Source organism: Heterodontus francisci, chromosome 6, assembly GCF_036365525.1.
Source record: "Heterodontus francisci isolate sHetFra1 chromosome 6, sHetFra1.hap1, whole genome shotgun sequence".
Classification (NCBI taxonomy): domain Eukaryota; kingdom Metazoa; phylum Chordata; class Chondrichthyes; order Heterodontiformes; family Heterodontidae; genus Heterodontus; species Heterodontus francisci.
Genome location: NC_090376.1, coordinates 24,101,565 through 24,121,196, shown reverse-complemented (window position 1 = coordinate 24,121,196; position 19,632 = coordinate 24,101,565). Strand labels below are relative to the sequence as shown.

The 19,632-nt window shown below is 44.3% G+C and overlaps 1 protein-coding gene across 1 annotated transcript in view; it reads right to left on the bottom strand.

The window, feature by feature from the left end:
• ube3a (ubiquitin protein ligase E3A) overlaps positions 1–16,707 on the bottom strand; it is a 76,786-nt gene extending 60,079 nt beyond the window's left edge. Inside the window, exon 1 of the mRNA XM_068033285.1 lies at positions 16,359–16,707. Coding sequence (XP_067889386.1) covers positions 16,359–16,411 — 53 coding nt within the window. The 5' untranslated portion in view covers positions 16,412–16,707. The remainder of the gene's footprint in view (positions 1–16,358) is intronic.
• Positions 16,708–19,632: the final 2,925 nt, after the last annotated feature.

Here is a 19,632-nt window from a genome sequence, read left to right as displayed (position 1 = left end):
CAGTGGCGTAGTGGTTAGCACTGCAGCTTCACAGCTCCAGCGACCCGGGTTCGGCTCAGGGTACTGCCTGTGCAGAGTTTGCAAGTTCTCCTTGTGACCGCATGGGTTTCCGCCGGGTGCTCCAGTTTCCTCCCACAGCCAAAGACTTGCAGGTTTATAGGTAAATTGGCCATTGTAAATTGCCCCTAGTGTAGGTAGGTGGTAGGAGAATAGTGGGGATGTGGTAAGGAATATGGGATTAATGTAGGATTAGTATAAATGGGTGGTTGATGGTCAGCACAGACTCGGTGGGCCGAAGGGCCTGTTTCAGTGCTGTATCTCTCTCTCTAGATCACTCTCACCTCACCTCGAGTTCAGCTCCTTTGTCCATGTTTGAACCAAGGCTGTAATGAGGTCAGGAGCTGAGTGGCCATTGCGTAACACAAACTGAGCGTCACCGAGCAGGTTATTGCTAAGCAAGTGCAGCTTGATGGAACTGTCGACGACACCTTCCATCACTTTACTGATAATTGAGAGTAGACTGATGGGGCGGTAATTGGCCGGGTTGGATTTGTCCTGCTTTGTGTGTACAGGACATAGCTGGGCAATTTTCCACATTGCCGGGTAGATGCCAGTGTTATAGCTGCATTGGAAGAGCTTGGCTAGGGGCACAGCAAGTTCTGGAACACAGGTCTTCAGTACTATTGCCAGAATGTTGTCAGGCCTTTGCTGTATACAGTGCCTTCAGTTGTTTCTTAATGTCATGCGGGGTGAATCAAATTGGCTCAAGACTGGCATCATTGACTCTGGGGACCTCAGGAGCATCCACTCGGCACTTCTGGCTGAAGATTGTTGCAAATGCTTCAGCCTTATCTTTTGCACTGATGTGCTGGGCTCCCCCATCATTGAGGATGGGGATATTTGTGGAACCACCTCTTCCAGTTAGTTGTTTAATTGTCCACCACCATTCACGACTGGGTGCGCCAGGACTACACAACTTAGATCTGATACATTGGTTATGGGATCGCTTAGCTCTGTCTATCGCATGGTGCTCAGGCAGTTTGGCACACAAGTAGTCCTGGCTTGTAGCTTCACCAGGTTGACACCTCATTTTGAGGCATGCCTGGTGCTGCTCCTGGCATGCCCTCCTGCACTCTTCATTGAACCAGGGTTGGTCTCCTGGCTTGATGGTAATGGTAGAGTGGGGGATTTGCCGGGCCATGAGGTTACAGATTGTGGTTCAGTACAATTCTGCTGCTGCTGACGGCGCAAAGTGCCTCATGGATGCCCAGTTTTGCATTGCTAGATCTGTTTGAAATCTATCCCATTTAGCACAGTGGTAGTGCCACACAACATGATGGAGGGCATTCTCAATGTGAAGGCGGAACTTCGTCTCCACAAGGACTGTGAGGTGGTCACTCCTACCAACATTGCCATGGACAGATGCATCTGCGATAGGCAGATTAGTGAGGACAAGGTCAAGTATGTTTTTCCCTCGTTAGTTCCCTCACCACCTGCCGCATAACCAGTCTAGCAGCTATGTCCTTTAGGATTTGGCCAGCTCGGTCAGCAATGGTGCTACCGAGCCACTCTTGGTGATGAACATTGAAATCCCCCACCCAGAGTACATTCTGCACCCTTGCCACCCTCAGTGCTTCCTCCAAGTGGTGTTCAACATGGAGGAGTACTGATTCATCAGCTGAGGGGGGTGGGGGAGGGGTGTGGGTGGTAATCAGTAGGAGGTTACCTTGCCCATGTTTGACCTGATGCCATGAGATTTCATGGGTGCGGTGTCGACGTTGAGGACTCCCAGGGCAACTCCCTCCTGACTGTATACCACTGTGCTACCTCTGCTGGGTCTGTCCTGCCAGTGGGACAGGACATACCCGGGGATTGTGCTGTTGGTGTCTGGGACATGGTCTATAAGGTATGATTCCGTGAATATGACTATATCAGGCTGTTGTTTGACTAGTCTGTGGAACAGCTCTCCCAACTTTGGCACAAGCCCCTGGATGTTAGTAAGGAGGACTGTGCAGGCTTGACAGGGCTGGGTTTGCCATTGTCGTTTCCGGTGCCCAGGTCGATGCCAGGTGATCTGTCCGGTTTCATTTTTTATTGACTGTAGTGGTTAGATACAACGGAGTGGCTTGCTAGGCCATTTCAGAGGGCATTTAAGAGTCAACCACATTGCTGTGGGTCTGGGTTCACATGTAGGCCAGACTAGGCAAGGACGGCAGATTTCCTTCCCTAAAAGGACATTCGTGAACCAGATGGGTTTTAACAATCGACAATGGTTTCATGGCCATCATTAGACTAGCTTTTAATTCCAGATTTATTAATTGAATTCAAATTCCACCTTCTGCTGTGGTAGGATTTGAACCCATGTCCCCAGAGCAATAGCCTGGTCTCTGGGTTACTAGTCCAGTGACAATACCACTACACCACCACCTCTGAAAAAGTGAAAGATGCAAGTGACTACTTGTTAAAATTAAGGACAGATTTACAAGTTTCAAAAAGTTTTGGGGACTCTGCCAGTAGATAGCACAGAACAAAATTCCCTCTACTCTGGACCAAATATGCTTCTGCCCCAAACTTATAAGTGCACTCTTTACTGTAGTGTAGCATTTTAGCCATCCTTTTGCATTATGGTCCATGCCTACTTAGAATTGAACTGAGATTGCCCACAAGTGATTCATGCAGGAGCTTTATAACTAGAAAAGACTTTCACCTGTTCTAGGTTAGATCTGAACCAAAGCCCCAAGAGGTATAAGGCTTGTGTATGACACATCTTCCACTGCTGAAAGGAAATAATACAACTGGCATATATTAGAATTTTGGAATCGTTAGTTCCGTAACAATTTAATTTGCCTCAAGTGGATACTTCAATTCAGTGAATTAAAGCCTGTTTATACATTGTATTAAAATAGTTTTCAAATATAGATATCAAAATTCTAACAATTCAACACACTGAAGATACACTGTGCCTCAATTTATTGTAAGAAAAATTGCCCAATTCAAACTGGAAAAATTCAATGTAAATAACAGCAAAATGGGAATTTAATGGATAAAATATTGAACCATAAATAGCATGATTAACATTAATATATGCACCAATACTTCCTAATGACAAACTTGAAATACATAGTTCAGACTTTGCCGTTAGTGACAAAGCGACGACACTCGCCACTGACCTCAAAGAAAGCTGCCCTAAAAGATTTAGCGATCTCTGTGGTGTGGATTTCATGTTAATTCAAGGGGATCTCCAAGCATGCTGCGATGTCATAAAGCAGGGTGAACAGCCAATCACACTGAAGTAATCGCAGACAGCAAACCAAGTAAAATACAATTATCCTTCACTTTTTATTACATTTTAGAGAGTGAAATAAATATTGCAACATACGTATTGAGAGGCTAAAATATCAAACTTTAAAATAGTTTTATGTTAAACTATGGAATTATAATGGAAACATTTGACATCACACAAATATAAAATTAGTTTTCTAGGGCCAGAGAGATTCTTCAGCAGTAGTTATGACTTAGTACCTCACTAAAAACCCAGTTACATCTTATTAACAAGGTATAATTTTTTTTTTTAAAACACTGATATTACATTGTAAAAGGGAAAGATTTTGACAACTTCACAATTTCTAAAGATTTGCTGTCTGTGAGGACTTCAACAATGCACCTCGAGGGGGAGCAAGCAATCATCAATAGCAATTTCTGGATTTCCACGTTTAAATGTGCAAGTGTGGATGCCAGAGGTTGCTGTCGGTTTCACAGTTGTAATGATGGTGAACGCCAACAAAATCCAGGCCAATACTAACCATTTACCGATATCTAGAGCTACAAGAACTCCCACCCTTTGCGAAATGAGAGGAGTTTAAAAAGGACGGGAATATATGGTTTGGATGCATTATTTCTCAAGCAGAACAGTCAGTTTCCCATCAGGCATGTCTTGTACTCTACTCATACTGATACCGTTCTCATTGTGCCAAAGTCTCCTAGCTAAACAAGGTGCATTTAGCAACTTGCAGCAAACCTAGAACAGCAAGAGTCTACTCCGTGCTACTTGATCAATGGACTTTTTCCCAACATTAGGGAAATGTCCATATAAACCCACAAATTCAAAATTGCACTGATGACATAGTAACCGAGCTTAGACCTCATGGCCGGAATCAAATGGCAGCCCCAACAGCAGTCAGTCAACCTTAGTATCTGCAATCCTTTGCTTTCAGAGGTAGGAAATGAATTGCGACGCTGCAATGCATAATTTGTCCCCTGCAGCATGAGGAGAGCTGGCAAAAGCAGAAGAATTATGGAAAAATCAGGAGAGAGAGAAACATGAGAAATACAGGTGGCTTTTGCAGTAAATCTCATGTTATGATTTACACTTAGCACTGAGGAAAATAGTTTGACAGCTAAAGCATATTTAAATTCAACAAGCACAAGTATACTGTTTCAAGGCACACCAACAGGAGCTATGCAGTTTCAGATTCATTAAGTTACCACTAAAAGATAAAATTATTTCCTTCACCCCTTCAAATTAGCTCATTTTATCCCAGATTCTGATATTGAGATTGAGATAAAGGATTGGAGACAGGAGAGGCTGGGCAACTTCCTGGCTCACTAACTACTGGCTGGTTAGTAGTGACTTGCTTAGTGACTATTCCCATTTTGTGCATGTTCCACGTTTGCACCCAATAAGCCTCTCGCGCCTGTAACATCCATCCTCGTCAAGATAGACCAAATTATGTTACGAAGTGCCAATTTTCTCTAGGCTGGCTGCAAGACATTGAAAGCTACAAAGCTACCATTTGAAGGACTTGAATTTAGAACATAGAACAGTACAGCACAGTACAGGCCCTTCGGCCCACGATGTTGTGCCGACCCTTTAACCTACTCTAAGATCAAAATACCTACATACTCTTCATTCTACTATCATCCATGTACCTATCCAAGAGTCGCTTAAATGTCCCTAATATATCTGCTTCTACCACCACCGCTGGCAGTGCATTCCACGCACCCACCACTCTCTGTGTAAAGAACCTACCTCTGACATCTCCCCTAAACCTTCCTCCAATCACCTTAAAATTATGCCCCCTGGTGATAGCCCTTTCCGCCCTGGGAAAAAGTCTCTGGCTATCCACTCTATCTATGCCTCTCATCATCTTGTACACCTCTATCAAGTCACCTCTCATCCTTCTTCGCTCCAATGAGAAAAGCCCTAGCTGCCTCAACCTTTCTTCATAAGACATGTCCTCCAGTCCAGGCAGCATCCTGGTAAATCTCCTCTGCACCCTCTCTAAAGCTTCCACATCCTTCCTATAATGAGGCAACCAGAAGTGAACACAATATTCCAAGTGTGGTCTAACCAGGGCTTTATAGAGCTGCAGCATAACCTCGCGGCTCTTAAACTCAATCCCCCTGTTAATGAAAGCCAACACACCATACGCCTTAACAACCCTATCAACTTGGGTGGCAACTTTGAGGGATCTATGGACGTGGACCCCAAGATCCCTCTGTTCCTCCACACTACCAAGAATCCTGTCTTTAAGCCTGTATTCTGCATTCAAATTTGACCTTCCAAAATGAATCACTTCACACTTTTCCAGGTTGAACTCCATCTGCCACTTCTCAGCCCAGCTCCGCATCCTGTCAATGTCCCGCTGCAACCTACAACAGCCCTCCACACTATCCACAACTCCAGCAACCTTCGTGTCATCGGCAAACTTACTAACCCAGCCTTCCACTTCCACATTCAAGTCATTTATAAAAATCACAAAGAGCAGAGGTCCCAGAACAGATCCCTGCGTAACACCACTGGTCACCGAGCTCCAGGCTGAATACTTTCCATCTACTACCACCCTCTGTCTTCTATGGGCCAGCCAATTCTGTATCCAGACAGCCAAATTTCCCTGTATCCCATGCCTCCTTACTTTCTGAATGAGCCTACCATGGGGAACCTTATCAAACGCCTTGCTAAAATCCATATACACCACATCCACTGCTCTTCCTTCATCAATGTGTTTTGTCACATTCTCAAAGAATTCAATAAGGCTTGTGAGGCATGACCTGCCCCTCACAAAGCCATGCTGACTATCTCTAATCAAACTATGCTTTTCCAAATAATCATAAATCCTGTCTCAGAATCCTCTCCAATAATTTGCCCACCACCGACGTAAGACTGACTGGTCTGTAATTCCCAGGGTTATCTCTATTCCCTTTCTTGAACAAGGGAATAACATTTGCCACCCTCCAATCATCTGGTACTACTCCAGTGGACAGTGAGGACGCAAAGATCATCGCCAAAGGCACGGCAATCGCTTCCCGTAATAACCTTGGGTATATCTCGCCTGGCCCCGGAGACTTATCTCTCCTCATGTCTTTCAAAATTTCCAGCACATCCTCCTTCTTAACATCAACCTGTTCGAGCATATCAGCCTGTTTCACGCTGTCCTCACAAACGACAAGGTCCCTCTCACTAGTGAATACTGAAGCAAAGTATTCATTAAGGACCTGCCCTACCTCCTCCGACTCCAGGCACAAGTTCCCTCCACTATCTCTGATCGGCCCTACCCTCACTCTGGCCATCCTCTTGTTCCTCACCCAAGTGTAGAACGCCTTGGGATTTTCCTTAATCCTACCCGCCAAGACTTTTTCATGTCCCCTTCTAGCTCTCCTAAGTCCATTCTTCAGTTCCTTCCTGGCTACCTTGTAACCCTCTAGAGCCCTGTCTGATCCTTGCTTCCTCAACCTTAAGTAAGCTTCCTTCTTCCTCTTGACTAGCTGTTCCACATCTCTTGTCATCCAAGGTTCCTTCACCCTACCATCCCTTCCTTGCCTCATCAGGACAAACCTATCCAGCAGTCGCAGCAAGTGCTCCCTAAACAACCTCCACATTTCTGTCGTGCATTTCCCTGAGAACATCTGTTCCCAATTTATGCTCCCCAGTTCCTGCCTAATAGCATTGTAATTCCCCCTCCCCCAATTAAATATTTTCCCATCCCATCTGCTCCTGTCCCTCTCCATGACGATAGTAAAGGTCAGGGAGTTGTGATCACTATCACCGAAATGCTGTCCCACCGAGAGATCTGCCACCTGGCCTGGTTCGTTGCCAAACACCAAATCCAACATAGCCTCCCCTCTAGTCGGCCTATCTACATATTGAGTCAGGAAACCTTCCTGGACACACCAGACAAAATCTGCTCCATCCAAACTATTTGCACTAAGGAGGTTTCAATCAATATTAGGGAAGTTGAAGGCACCCATGACAACAACCCTGTTACTTCTGCACCTTTCCAAAATCTGCCTCCCAATCTGTTCCTCCGTGTCTCTGTTGCTATTTGGGGGTCTATAGAAAACTCCCAATAAAGTGACTGCTCCTTTCCTGTTTCTGACTTCCACCCATAATGACTCAGTAGACAAACCCTCCTCGACAACCTCCCTTTCTGCAGCTGTGATACTATCCCTGATTAGCAATGCCACTCCCCCACCTCTTTTACCTCCCTCCCGATTCCTTTTGAAACATCTAAACCCCAGAACATCTAACATCCATTCCTGCCCCTGTGATATCCAAGTCTCCGTAATGGCCACAACATTGTAGCTCCAAGTACTGATCCATGCTCTAAGCTCATCACCCTTATTCCTGACACTTCTTGCGTTAAAATAGACACATTTCAACCCATCATACTGGCTGCAACTTTGCCCTGTCAACTGTCTAACCATACTCACAGACTCTCTGCACTCTGTATCTGCCTGTTCAACAGCTACCCCATCCACTGATCTGTAGCTCCGGTTCCCATCCCCCTGCCAAACTAGTTCAAACCCTCCCGGAGATCTAGCAAACCTCCCGCCCAGGATATTGGTGCCGTCCAGTTCAGATGCAACCCGTCCTTCTTGTACAGATCCCACCTTCCCCAGAAGGTATCCCAATGATCCACATATCTGAAGCCCTCCCTCCTACACCAGCTCTGTCGCCACGTGTTCAGCTGCACTTGCTGTTTCTAGCCTCATTAGCACGTGGCACCGGTATCAATCCTGAGATTACTACTCTGCTCGTCCTGCCTTTTAGCTTCCAACCTAACTCCCTATATTCGCTTTTCAGGTCCTCATCCCTTTTCCTAGCTATGTCATTGGTACCGATGTGTACCACGACTTCTGGCTGCTCCCCCTCCCCCTTAAGAATCCTGTAGACTCGATCCGAGACATCCCTGACCCTGGCACCCGGGAGGCAACATACCATCCGGGAGTCTCGTTCGCGACCACAGAATCTCCTGTCTGTTCCTCTAACCACTGAATCTCCATCACTGTCGCTCTCCTATTCTCCCCCCTTCCCTTCTGAGCCACAGAGCCAGGCTCAGTACCAGAGACCTGGCCGCTGTGGCTTTCCCCTGATAGGTCCCCCCCCCAACAGTATCCAAAACGGTATACTTATTATTGAGGGGAACTGCCACAGGGGATCCCTGCACTGTGCGCCTATTCCCTTTCCCTCCCGACGGTCACCCAGCTACCTTTATCCTGTAACTTGGGTGTCACTACTTCCCTATAACTGTTCTCGATCACTCCCTCAGCCTCCCGAATGATCCGAAGTTCATCCAGCTCCAGCTCCCTAACGCGCTTGGTGAGGAGCTGGAGTTGGGTGCACTTCTCGCAGGTGAAGTCAGCAGGGACACAAGTGGTGACCCTTACCTCCCACATCCTGCAAGAGGAGCATGCAACTGCCCTAGCTTCCATCCCCTCTGCTCTAAATTGACAAGATTTAAAAAATAAATAAAGGAAAACCTTACCTTACCAAACCCTCCACACAAGAGTCCTTTTTTTTGGTTAGAGGAGGAGGATGGGTGGGAGACACTACACGTGTAGTGTTTCTGGTTTAGCCACTGCCCAAATACATAAGTTCACTAACCCAGCAGTCCCTGTGTCCGCGTCCGCTCCTGTCCAGCCTTCGCTCCGTTGAATCACGAGGCAAGTACTTTATAGCTCAACTTACCCTCCCGGCTGCCCCCTGGCTCGCGCTCTCACCGCTCCTGCTGCTCAAATTTCAAACATAAGCACAACTCAGCTGGTGTATGGATGTTATCAGAACCCCAATTTTGAAACTAACAGATCTCCCATGGTGATGCGCCCGAGTTTTCTCTGGAACACAGCATGATATTTACGCTGCTAAACTGTGCATTTACAGCAGCTGACCAAATGTGGCGTCAAGGAGGCCTAAAAAAATTGAAGTCAATGGGAATTGGGGGAAAAACTCTCCACTGGTTGGAGTCATACCTAGCACGAAGGAAAATGGTTGTGGCTGTTGGAGGCCAAATCAACTTAACCCCAGGACATCACAGCAGGAATTCCTCAGGGTAGTGTCCTAGGCCCAACCATCTTAGTGCTTCATCAATGACCTTCCCTCCAACATAAAGTCAGAAGTGGGAATATTCACTGATTGCAGTGTTCAGTACCTTTCAAAACTCCTCAGCCACTGAAGCAGTGCGTGTCCATATGCAGCAAGGCATGACAACATTCAGGCTTGGCTGATAAGTGGCAAGTAACATGCGTGCCACACAGGTGCCAGGAAATGACCATCTCAACGAGAAAATTTAACCATCTCCTCTTGACATTCAATGGCATTACCATCACTGAATCCTCCATCATAAACATCCTGGGGGGTACCATTGACCCGAAACATAACTGGGTCAGCCATCTAAATATTGCGGTCAGAGGCTGAGAATTCTGTGAACGAGTAATTCACCTCCTGATTCCCCAAAGCCGGTGTCCAATCTACAAGGCACAAGTCACGATTATACTGGAATACTCTCCACTTGCATGGATGAGTGCAGCTCCAACAACACCTAAGAAGCTCAACACCATCCAGAACAAAGCAGCCCCCATCCACTCCCTCAATCACTGGCGCACAATGGAAGCAATGCGTACCACCTACAAGTTGCACTGCAGCAACTCGCCAAGGCTCCTTCGACAACACCTGGCAAACCGCAACCTCTACCACCTAGAAGGACAAGGACAGCAGATGCATGGGAACACACTACCTGCAAGTTCGTGATGTAAACATGGCAATGAGGGTCCAAATGAGTTATCAGCAACCAACCAAGATCTCCACTGAAAAATCACACTGTATAAGAACAGTTGGTCACATTTTACAATTCAACCTTGTTTTTCCCCTTTGCCAGTTTTCTCACTTTCACTCCTGAAGGCACTAACTGCCTTCAGTTCAAAAGGACACCTTTGAAAAGCTCACCCAAGTAGCTACAACCAGTGTCAGCGGCTCAACTGTGAATGTCAGTGAACTATATGACCACAGATATTGCAATTGAACCTAATCATGTCTTGAAAATAGTGTGCAGCAGAGTTTACTGGATAATGATCAGAATGAGCTAACTCTTGTTTTCCTGACCCATTGATTTTGAGGTGAAGTGTAAGATTGCTACCACTCCCCCAAAAGAGACTCACCTAACTCAGCATAGACTAGGGGCCTGAATACAGAACCTTTCTGGTCGATATAGCTCAGCTATACATAGGATAGATTTGTTAAGCCATCAGGGAAGTTCCAATCTAGAAGTTTGGATAAAAATCATTTTAAGCAGTTTAAAAAAAAAGACATTCAGTATGCAAGAAGGTTAATCTGCACTGTTTCATTTCAGGTACATGATTCCAGAATCTTTTAAAGTAGCATTCCTAGTGTAATGAGATTAAAGAAACGTTTAAACACTAGGGGTTAGAGTTTCCACTTCAGGTGCAATCTGGAAAATGCACGTGAAATTATACTGGACACATTACAGTTCATGTGTCTGCTAAAATTTATTTGCAGAATACAAACGTTAAATCTTCCAAAACCCAGCACAACTGGGCAGCGTAATAGAAAATTGGCTCTTTTCCCCCCTTTCCATAAAAAGGATTCCTTGATGGGTTTAAAAGTGGTAACCTGATGCAGATTTATTAATTTTGCTGAAAATGGAGGGGGAGTTTAAATCATCAAAAATAAGCATCTTAAGTATCCAGACTTCCACTTGTGAATAAACTGACTCAAAAATTACTGCCTGACTTAAAGGAACGATACTGAATTATTTACTAGTTTCATTGGTGTCCACTAGTCAGGTTCTTTGTAAATTAAATATTCTTTTGAATGAAATAACTTTTAAACATGCCTACTAGTGCCTGTATGCCTAAGAAACTGAGGGAAATGTGAAGAGCATTCCAGAACCAGAGCAAGCAGAATTTCTCAAATTTTAACCTGGAGATGCGATCAGTTTTGTGAACAGGGCCTGACTCAGGAATATCGAATTTTCAACGAGCAGAAAAGGTCAGGGAAAACACGAGCGCAAGCGCTTTTTGGATGTAACTGGTTTTAAATTCCACAAGCTTTGATGCTGGTTTGGCCGATTGTGCTGGAATCTGGAAGCAAAAGCTCATGGAAATTCAACCCTTGGATTCATATTCTAGCTTAGAAACTGCACGTTCCCACAATCAGGGTGTTAAGTAGATTGCTTTAGCTCCTATGAGCAGTATTCGCATTAAGAATGTGACTATTGCTGCTGGTATATTTAATATTCCTAGAATGTGATACTAGTGAGATTGAAGCCAGTTGTACAGAGTTCATCCCATATTAACAGTTTGCTAATATTCAATTACTTTAACTGAGTTTCTTGAATTCTCAGCTTTTATTTTCCAAAAGTTGTTACATACATTTCAATGAAGCCATCTTCAAGGATATTATTCATCTACGCTCAATCAACTCAAATTTGACAATAAAATGAATCAAACCTGTTTTGTCCAAAATGTTAAGTACTGGTAGTACACTATCCTATGAATAATTTTAAATGCTATCATTACATTTAAAACTTTACCATAGAACACCCAATGCAATATTAGAATGCAGTTTTTAGTGTACTCCCTGCACACCATCTGGAAATCTATTTCAACATAACATGAAATGTTTAATAAAAGCCACATATGACAATGTAATTCCCATTGAGGTTTTATTCTGCTACCCCCATTTTCTTCTCTTCAGCAGGTCTCCAGTACTTTATATAAATTGCTTAGGTGTGAGCCATAGAAGTGACTTTGAGCATACTACTGGACTATGAACAGGAATCATATCACAATCCAATTTTGTATCTATACACACACTTTCAACGGGTCAATGGATAGAAATCAGGATGTTTCCACTGCATCACCTGAGGACGTGACCAACAGCAGTCCCCTGCCACTAACCAGCATACAATTTAGGACATTCCTGGTCTGCAGGGGTGCAAAGCCAAGGAGGTGAAGCACTTACACACTTCTTCAGCAGAGCCGATCTGAGCTATTCTGTCCTTGCGTTCAAATAATGTAGAATGATACAGCACAGAAGGAGGTCATTCAGTCTGTCATGCCTGTACTGGCTCTTTGGTAAAGCTGTTTAATTAATCCCACTCCCTGTTCTTTCCCCATAGCCCTGTAAATGTTTTCCCTTCAAGTATTTATTCAATTCTCTTTTGAATATTATAGAATCTGCTTCCACTAACCTTTTAGGCAGTGCATTCGAGATCACAACAACTCAATGTGTAAAAAAAAAAGTTTCATGTTGCCTCTGGTTCTTTTGCCAAACACCTTAAATCTATGTCCTTTGGCTACAGACCCTTCTGCCACTGGCAAAAGTTTCTCCCCATCTACTCTATCAAAACTATTTATGATTTTGAACACTTCTATCAAATCTCCTAACTTACTCTGCTCTAAGGATAACAATCCCAGCTTTTCCACTCTCTCATTCCTACTACAAAAGAACATAAAAAGATAAGAAACAGTAGACCATACGGCCTCTCAAGCCTGCTCCTCCATTCAATACAATCGCGGCTGATCTTCTACCTCAACTCCACTTTCCTGCCTGCTCCCCATATCCCTTGATTCCCTGAGACACCAAAGATCTGTCTACCTCTGGGACAGAGAACTCCAAAGATTCATAACCATCAGTGAAAAAAATTATCAGTCCAAAATGATCAGGCCCTTATCCTGAGACTGTGCCCCTTGTTCAAGATTCCCCAGTCAGGGGAAACAACCTGTGTCTACCTGTCAAGCCCCTTCAGAATCTTGCATGTTTCAATGAGATCACCCCTCATTCTTCTAAACTCCAGAGAGTATAGGCCCAATTTACTCAGCTTATCATAGGACAATCCTCTTATCCAGGAACCAATCTAGAGTCATAGAGTCATACAGCACAGAAACAGGCCCATCGTGTCTGTGCCAGCCATCAAGCACCTACCTATTCTAATTCCATTTTCCAGCACTTGGCCCGTAGCCTTGTGAATCTTTGCTTTACCACCTCCAAGACAAGTATATCCTTCCTTAGATATGGAGACCAAAACTGCGCACAGTAATCCAGGTGTGGTCTCACCGTCCAATTGATTTTTGTACTCCAATCCTCTCGCAATAAAGGCCAACATGCCATTTGCCTTCCTAATTGCTTGCTGAACCTGCATGATAACTTTCTGTTCCTTGTAGGAACATACCCAAGTCCCTCTGAATATTAATATTTAGAAGTTTCATGCCCTTTTAAAAATATTCTGCTTTCCTATTCTTAGTACTGAAGTAAATAACTTCACACTTCCCTATGTTATTCTTCAGCTGCCACCTGTAATTAGAACTCCCTAGTCCAACTAAATGTGGCAACTCTACTGTGTTTCCTACCTAAATATAGAATAATTCATAGCAAAATTATTCTGGATGCAAATAGAATAACTATTATGGCAAATTCTGAGATAAATTTACATCTTAACAATAAATTAGGTAGTTAATACCCATAATCCGTCACTGCTTCCAGGAAAAAAGTAATTTCCATTTCTAGGGAGAGACTCCCTGTTGCCAATTAATTTTTTCTACCTCGTACACCAAGTCAAAATTTGAAATGACAAAATTCAGAAGCAATTTGTGGAAATAATTACTCCATTGTTGAAAGAATGGTGCACAACTCCCACAAAACAGAGGGTTTTTCACCACTACGCAAGTGATGGTAGTTTCAGTGTTGCATTCAGTACTCACATCTGATCATTTGGGGCGGCACAGTGGCGCAGTGGTTAGCACCGCAGCCTCACAGTTCCAGCGACCCGGGTTCAATTCTGGGTACTGCCTGTGTGGAGTTTGCAAGTTCTCCCTGTGTCTGCGTGGGTTTCCTCCGGGTGCTCCGGTTTCCTCCCACATGCCAAAAGACTTGCAGGTTGATAGGTAAATTGGCCATTATAAATTGCCCCTAGTATAGGTAGGTGGTAGGGAAATATAGGGACAGGTGGGGATGCGGTAGGAATATGGGATTAGTGTAGGATTAGTATAAATGGGTGGTTGATGGTCGGCACAGACTCGGTGGGCCGAAGGGCCTGTTTCAGTGCTGTATCTCTAAACTAAACATTAAAATCCAACCAACATACTGCTGCTCTCAATCAACTTTTATTAAAGTTATTGATTTACTAAATCCTGAAGCTATTTGGGGCAATCCAATATTTAGGATGACACATAAGACACCTGCGGCCTTTACAGCAACACGAACACACTTCAAGATTGTGAGCTACGTTTGATGCTCTCGGGGACACAGTACTGTACAAGTCCTAAAGTGCCAGGTTTAAACAGGTGGAACTGACGGATAACAGGAGTGGCATATCCATTGTGTTTTACACTACTGCAGTCACTTCAATCAAATCATGTTTTCCAAAAAAAGAAACCAAGTAACAAAACAGAAGCCTCCCAACACATATTGCAAGTGGTGATTTTATGCAACAAACTCAAAACTTTCAGCTGAAATCATAGCCTAATACAGCACAGAAGGAGACCATTCAGTCTCAAGTCTGCACCAATTCTTTCGAAAAGCAATCCAGTTAGGCCAGCCTCCCAGCTCTTTCCACATATCCTTGCAATTCTTTTCCCTAAGCATTTATCTCATTCCCTTTTGAATGCTATTGAATTTGTATCCATCACATTGTCAGCATTCCAAATGCTAACCACTCTTTGCATAAATTTTTTCTTCATGTCGCCGCTGGTTCTTTTGCTAATCACCTTAAATCTGGGCCCTCGGGTTATCAACTCTTCGGCCATTGGAAACAGTTTCTTTATTGATCTTATCTAAACCCTTCCAAGATTTTAAACACCTCCATCAAATCCCCTCAGGCTTCTACGCTCTTAGGAGAACAAACTCAGCCTCTCTAATCCCTCATCCTTGAAGCCATTCTAGTAAATCTCTTCTGTACCATCTACAAAGCCTTCACATTCTTCCTAAAAAGTGCAGTGTCCAGAACTGGGCACAATACTCAAGCTGCGATTGAACTGTTTTATATAGGTTTAGCATAACTTCTTGGCTTTTGCACTCTATGCCTCTATTTATAAAGCCCATTGAAAGTTCAGGTTCCAGTATGATACACTTCACGACCCAAACCTTGATCAGACAGTTACACAAGACTTGGTCATTCATATTTTGCAATCCGTTTCTTTAAACCTGACACTATGCAAAATCCAGACAACAGGCAAAAGACTTGAACCTCACAAACACTACAAACAACAACCCGATGCACATGTGAGAATATTTTGAACTAACAGTGACATATGCTCTTAGCGCATGATTCCTGGCTTCACTTCCAAGTTTAAAAATGGTAAAACCTTCCAGTAAATTATTAACCAATTCACATGCAGTAATGTTTAATTTCTATCCACACAAGCAGGCTTTGGTAACAGAAAAATTACACTTTGCCATGAGTGATAAATATTTTCTCATTTTGAATTAAAAATGACCACATTGACAAATAACCAGCATGGAGTAAAAATAGGAGAGCAAAGATACTGAAAATCTGAAATAAAAATAGAAAATACTGGAAATACTCAGCAGGTCAGGCAGCATCCGTGAAGAAAGAAAAACAGAGTTAACGTTTCAGGTCCACAACCTGCATTAATTCTGACAAAAGGTCACTGGCCTCTGTTACTCTCTGTATATGCTGCCAGATCTGAGCATCTCCAGCATTTCCTGTTTCTACTTGAGTAAAAATAACCCCTTTTGCCAACCCTCCAAAAAGCAATCAACAGACTTCTTGTGAACCTCTCTTTTCCCTTCACCAAGAAACCCGGCAACAGCTGAAATCTGGTTTGGCACAACATTAAACATGAGTTTCAAAAAAGTTAAGACTTAAAGAAAATATATAATCAAACAACTTGCCGACAAAAATCAGTAAAAATTGCTATTTTTTAAAGTAGTAATTGAAACACCATTAAAAAGCGCCAAGCAGCAGAGCAAACTAATAAAACCTTTTTGCCTTTTCGCTTAAGAAGCAGAGCCATTAAAGACAGAGTAGGCCCCAAGTCCTGGTCACCAAGGCAGGGGGAGGAGACCGGGGCCCAGCTGAAGAGTTGGGTTCAACACCGACCTTGCGTTCGCCTCCGGTGGCGCACACTCCGAGTTCGCCTCGGCGGAATTCATACGAAAGGGGGTCGGAAGCGGGTATCGTTCTGCTTGGGTTTTGCGCCTCTCCCGCCCGGTATGTGAGTATATTTTGAGGGGGAGGAGGGAGGGGGGTATAAGTGTGTGTGTCCCTGCACCGAGCAGTCTCTGTCTATGTGTGGTGGTTGCTGAGGAGGCGTGAGGGACGGGTGAGGTGGGAGTCGAGCTTCCTTTCCGTCCTGTCTAACACGCCAACTGGCCGGGGCCTCGCTGCTGCAGCCGCCGCTCCCTCGGCCCTCCCTGTTCCGCCATCTTGATGTGAGAGCAACTCTCGCTGGGACTCCCAGCCTGCAGCGCGCCGCGCATGGCAAGTGTCAGCCCCAGCTCTTAAAGGGACAGCGCCCGCCCTCCACTGGCCCTGGCACTGCTCCCTCACCCCACCCCGCCAGAAAAACAACAAGCCTGCCCAGGTGCTCACAAAGTCCTGATGCAACTTCCAACTTTAATAACTTGGGATGTGCACACCGTGGAAGCAAATGTCATATGAAAGGTATACTTCATTTTTTTTCTTCATTAAATTTGAAAGTGTTTTTTGTTTTGGAATGTTTATGTTTTGTTGTTTATGAAATCACTCAGTAGCTCCTGGAAAAATGCTCTCAACAGTTGGGAAATCGGACTGAACAATTCATCACAAGAGATGGCAGTTATGTTGAAACCAAGAAATATCCTTTTGTACATGGCTTTCTTCGATCTCACATCTCAACTCGGTGAATCGAACTGCCCTTTGGAAGGTACTACAGCGATATGGATACCCAGCTAAGTTCACAAATATCATTTGTCTCCTACATGACAATATGTAAATAACAGTACTATGCAATAGCTCCAGTACAGATCCCTCCCCTGTCAAAACAGAAATCAAACAGGGGTGTCCATTGCACCAATACTAATCTCAATCTTTCTTGCAACAGTGCTGCAACTTACAACTGACAGGCGCCCAAGTTGTGGTAATAACTTATCACACTGATGGTAAACTCATTAACCTCAACTGGCTGAAGGCCAAAACAAGACAACAACCACTTCTGTAATAGAACTACAGTATGTTGATGATGCATAAGTTAGTGCTCACTCTGAAGATGAACTACAACAGATAATTGATGAATTCACCGAAGCCGACAAGAGCATGGGACTTGCCCTGAACAGTAGGAAGATTAAAGGTATCAAATCCAACGCCTTCAATTAAGATTCATGGTGACGTGTTGGTAAATTTCCCTCACTTCCCATATTGTGAAAGCTATTGACGAAGAGGTACATCACCAAAAGAAATATGCTAGCTCAGCCTATGGTAAATTACATACTCGAATTTTTGAGAATCATGATATCAGATCCAACTCTATCAAACCACTATGGAAAAGTTAAATAAGAATAAAACTGGATGGATCACCCAGCATCAACAAAGGTACACCCTGCCCAGTCGACCCTGCCAAGTCCCCCCCACTACCATCTGGGACTGTGTCAAAATTGGCAGAGCTGTCAATCACAGAAGCATACCTTACAGCCAATGTCTCAGACCCCTCTATCACCATCCTTGGGTATGTCCTGACCCATCAGCAGGACAGATCCACCAGAGGTAACGACACAGTGCTATACATGAGGGAGGGAGTTGCCCTGAGAGTCCACTACATTAACTCTGGACTCCATGAAGTCTCATGGCATCAGGCCAAACACTGGCAAGAAAATCTCCTATTGATTACCACCTACCGTCCTTCCTCAGCTGATGAATCAGTTCTTCTCCATGTTGAACACCACTTGGAGGAAGCACTGAGGGTATGAAGGGCACAGAATGTACTCTGGTTGGGAGGCTTCAATGTCCATCCCCAACAGTGGCTTATTAGCACACTACTAAGGAAGCCGGAAGAGTCCTTGAGGATATAGCAGGCGGACTGGGCCTGCAGCAGGTAATAAGAGAACCAACAAGAGGGAAAAACCTACTTGACTTCACCCTCACCAATCTATTTGTCACAGATACATCTGTCCATGAGAGTATTGGTAGGAATGACCAGCGCACAGTCTTTGTGAAAATGAAGTCCCGTCTTCACACTGAGGACTCCATCATGTGTGGCACTACCACTGTACTAAGTGAGATAGCTTCAGATCAGATCAAACAGCTCAAAACTGGGCATCCACGAGGCACTGTGGACCATCAGCTGCAGCAGAAATGTACTCCACTACAATCGGTAACCTCATGGCTCAACTACATACATGCTATAGACAGAGAAAAGCAATTCCATAAACAATGGTTCAGATCAAAGCATTGCAGCCCTGCTACATCAAGTCATGGTGGTGGAAAAATAAACAACTCACGGGAGGAAGAAGCTTAATGAACATCCCTATCCTCAATAATGGTGGAGCTCAGCACATAAGTGCAAAATACATCATTTGCAACCATCTTCAGCCAGAAGTGCTAAGTGGATGATCCATCTCAGCCCCTTCCTGAGGTCCCCACCAGATGCCAATTCAATTCACTCCATGTGAAATCAATAAGCGGCTGAGTGCACTGGATACAGCAAAGGCAATGGGCTCTGACAACATCCTAGCTGTTGTGCTAAAGACTTGTACTCTCAAACTAGCCGTGCCCCTAGCCAAACTGTTCCAGTGCAACTACAACGGTGACATTTATCCAACAATGTGGAAAATATGTCCTGTCCACAAAAAACAGGACAAATCCAAACCAGTCAATTACCGCCCCATCAGTTTACTCTCAATCATCAGCAAAGTGATGGAAGTTACATTAACAGTGCTATCGAGTGGCATTTAGTTAGCAATAACCAGCTGACCATTCACCAGGTTTCACCAGGACCACTCAGCTCCTGACTTCATTACAGCCTTGGTTCAAACATGGACAAAAGAGCTGAATTCCAGAAGTGACCTGTGAGTGACTGCCCTTGACATCAAGGCAGCATTTGACCAAGTGTGGCATGAAGAAACATTAGTAAAATTGAGGTCAATAGAAATCAGGAGGAAAACTCTACTCTGGCTGGAGTCACACCAAGCACAAAGGAAGATGGTTGTGGTTGTTGGAGGCCAATTATCTCTGTCTCAGGACATTGCTACAGGAGTTCCTCAGGGTAGTGTCCTAGGTCCAACCATCTTCAATTGCTTTATCATCCCTCCATCATAAGATCAGATGTGGGGATGTACGCTGATGATTGCAATGATCCGCACCATTCACAGCTCCTCAGATACTGAAGCAGTCCATGCCT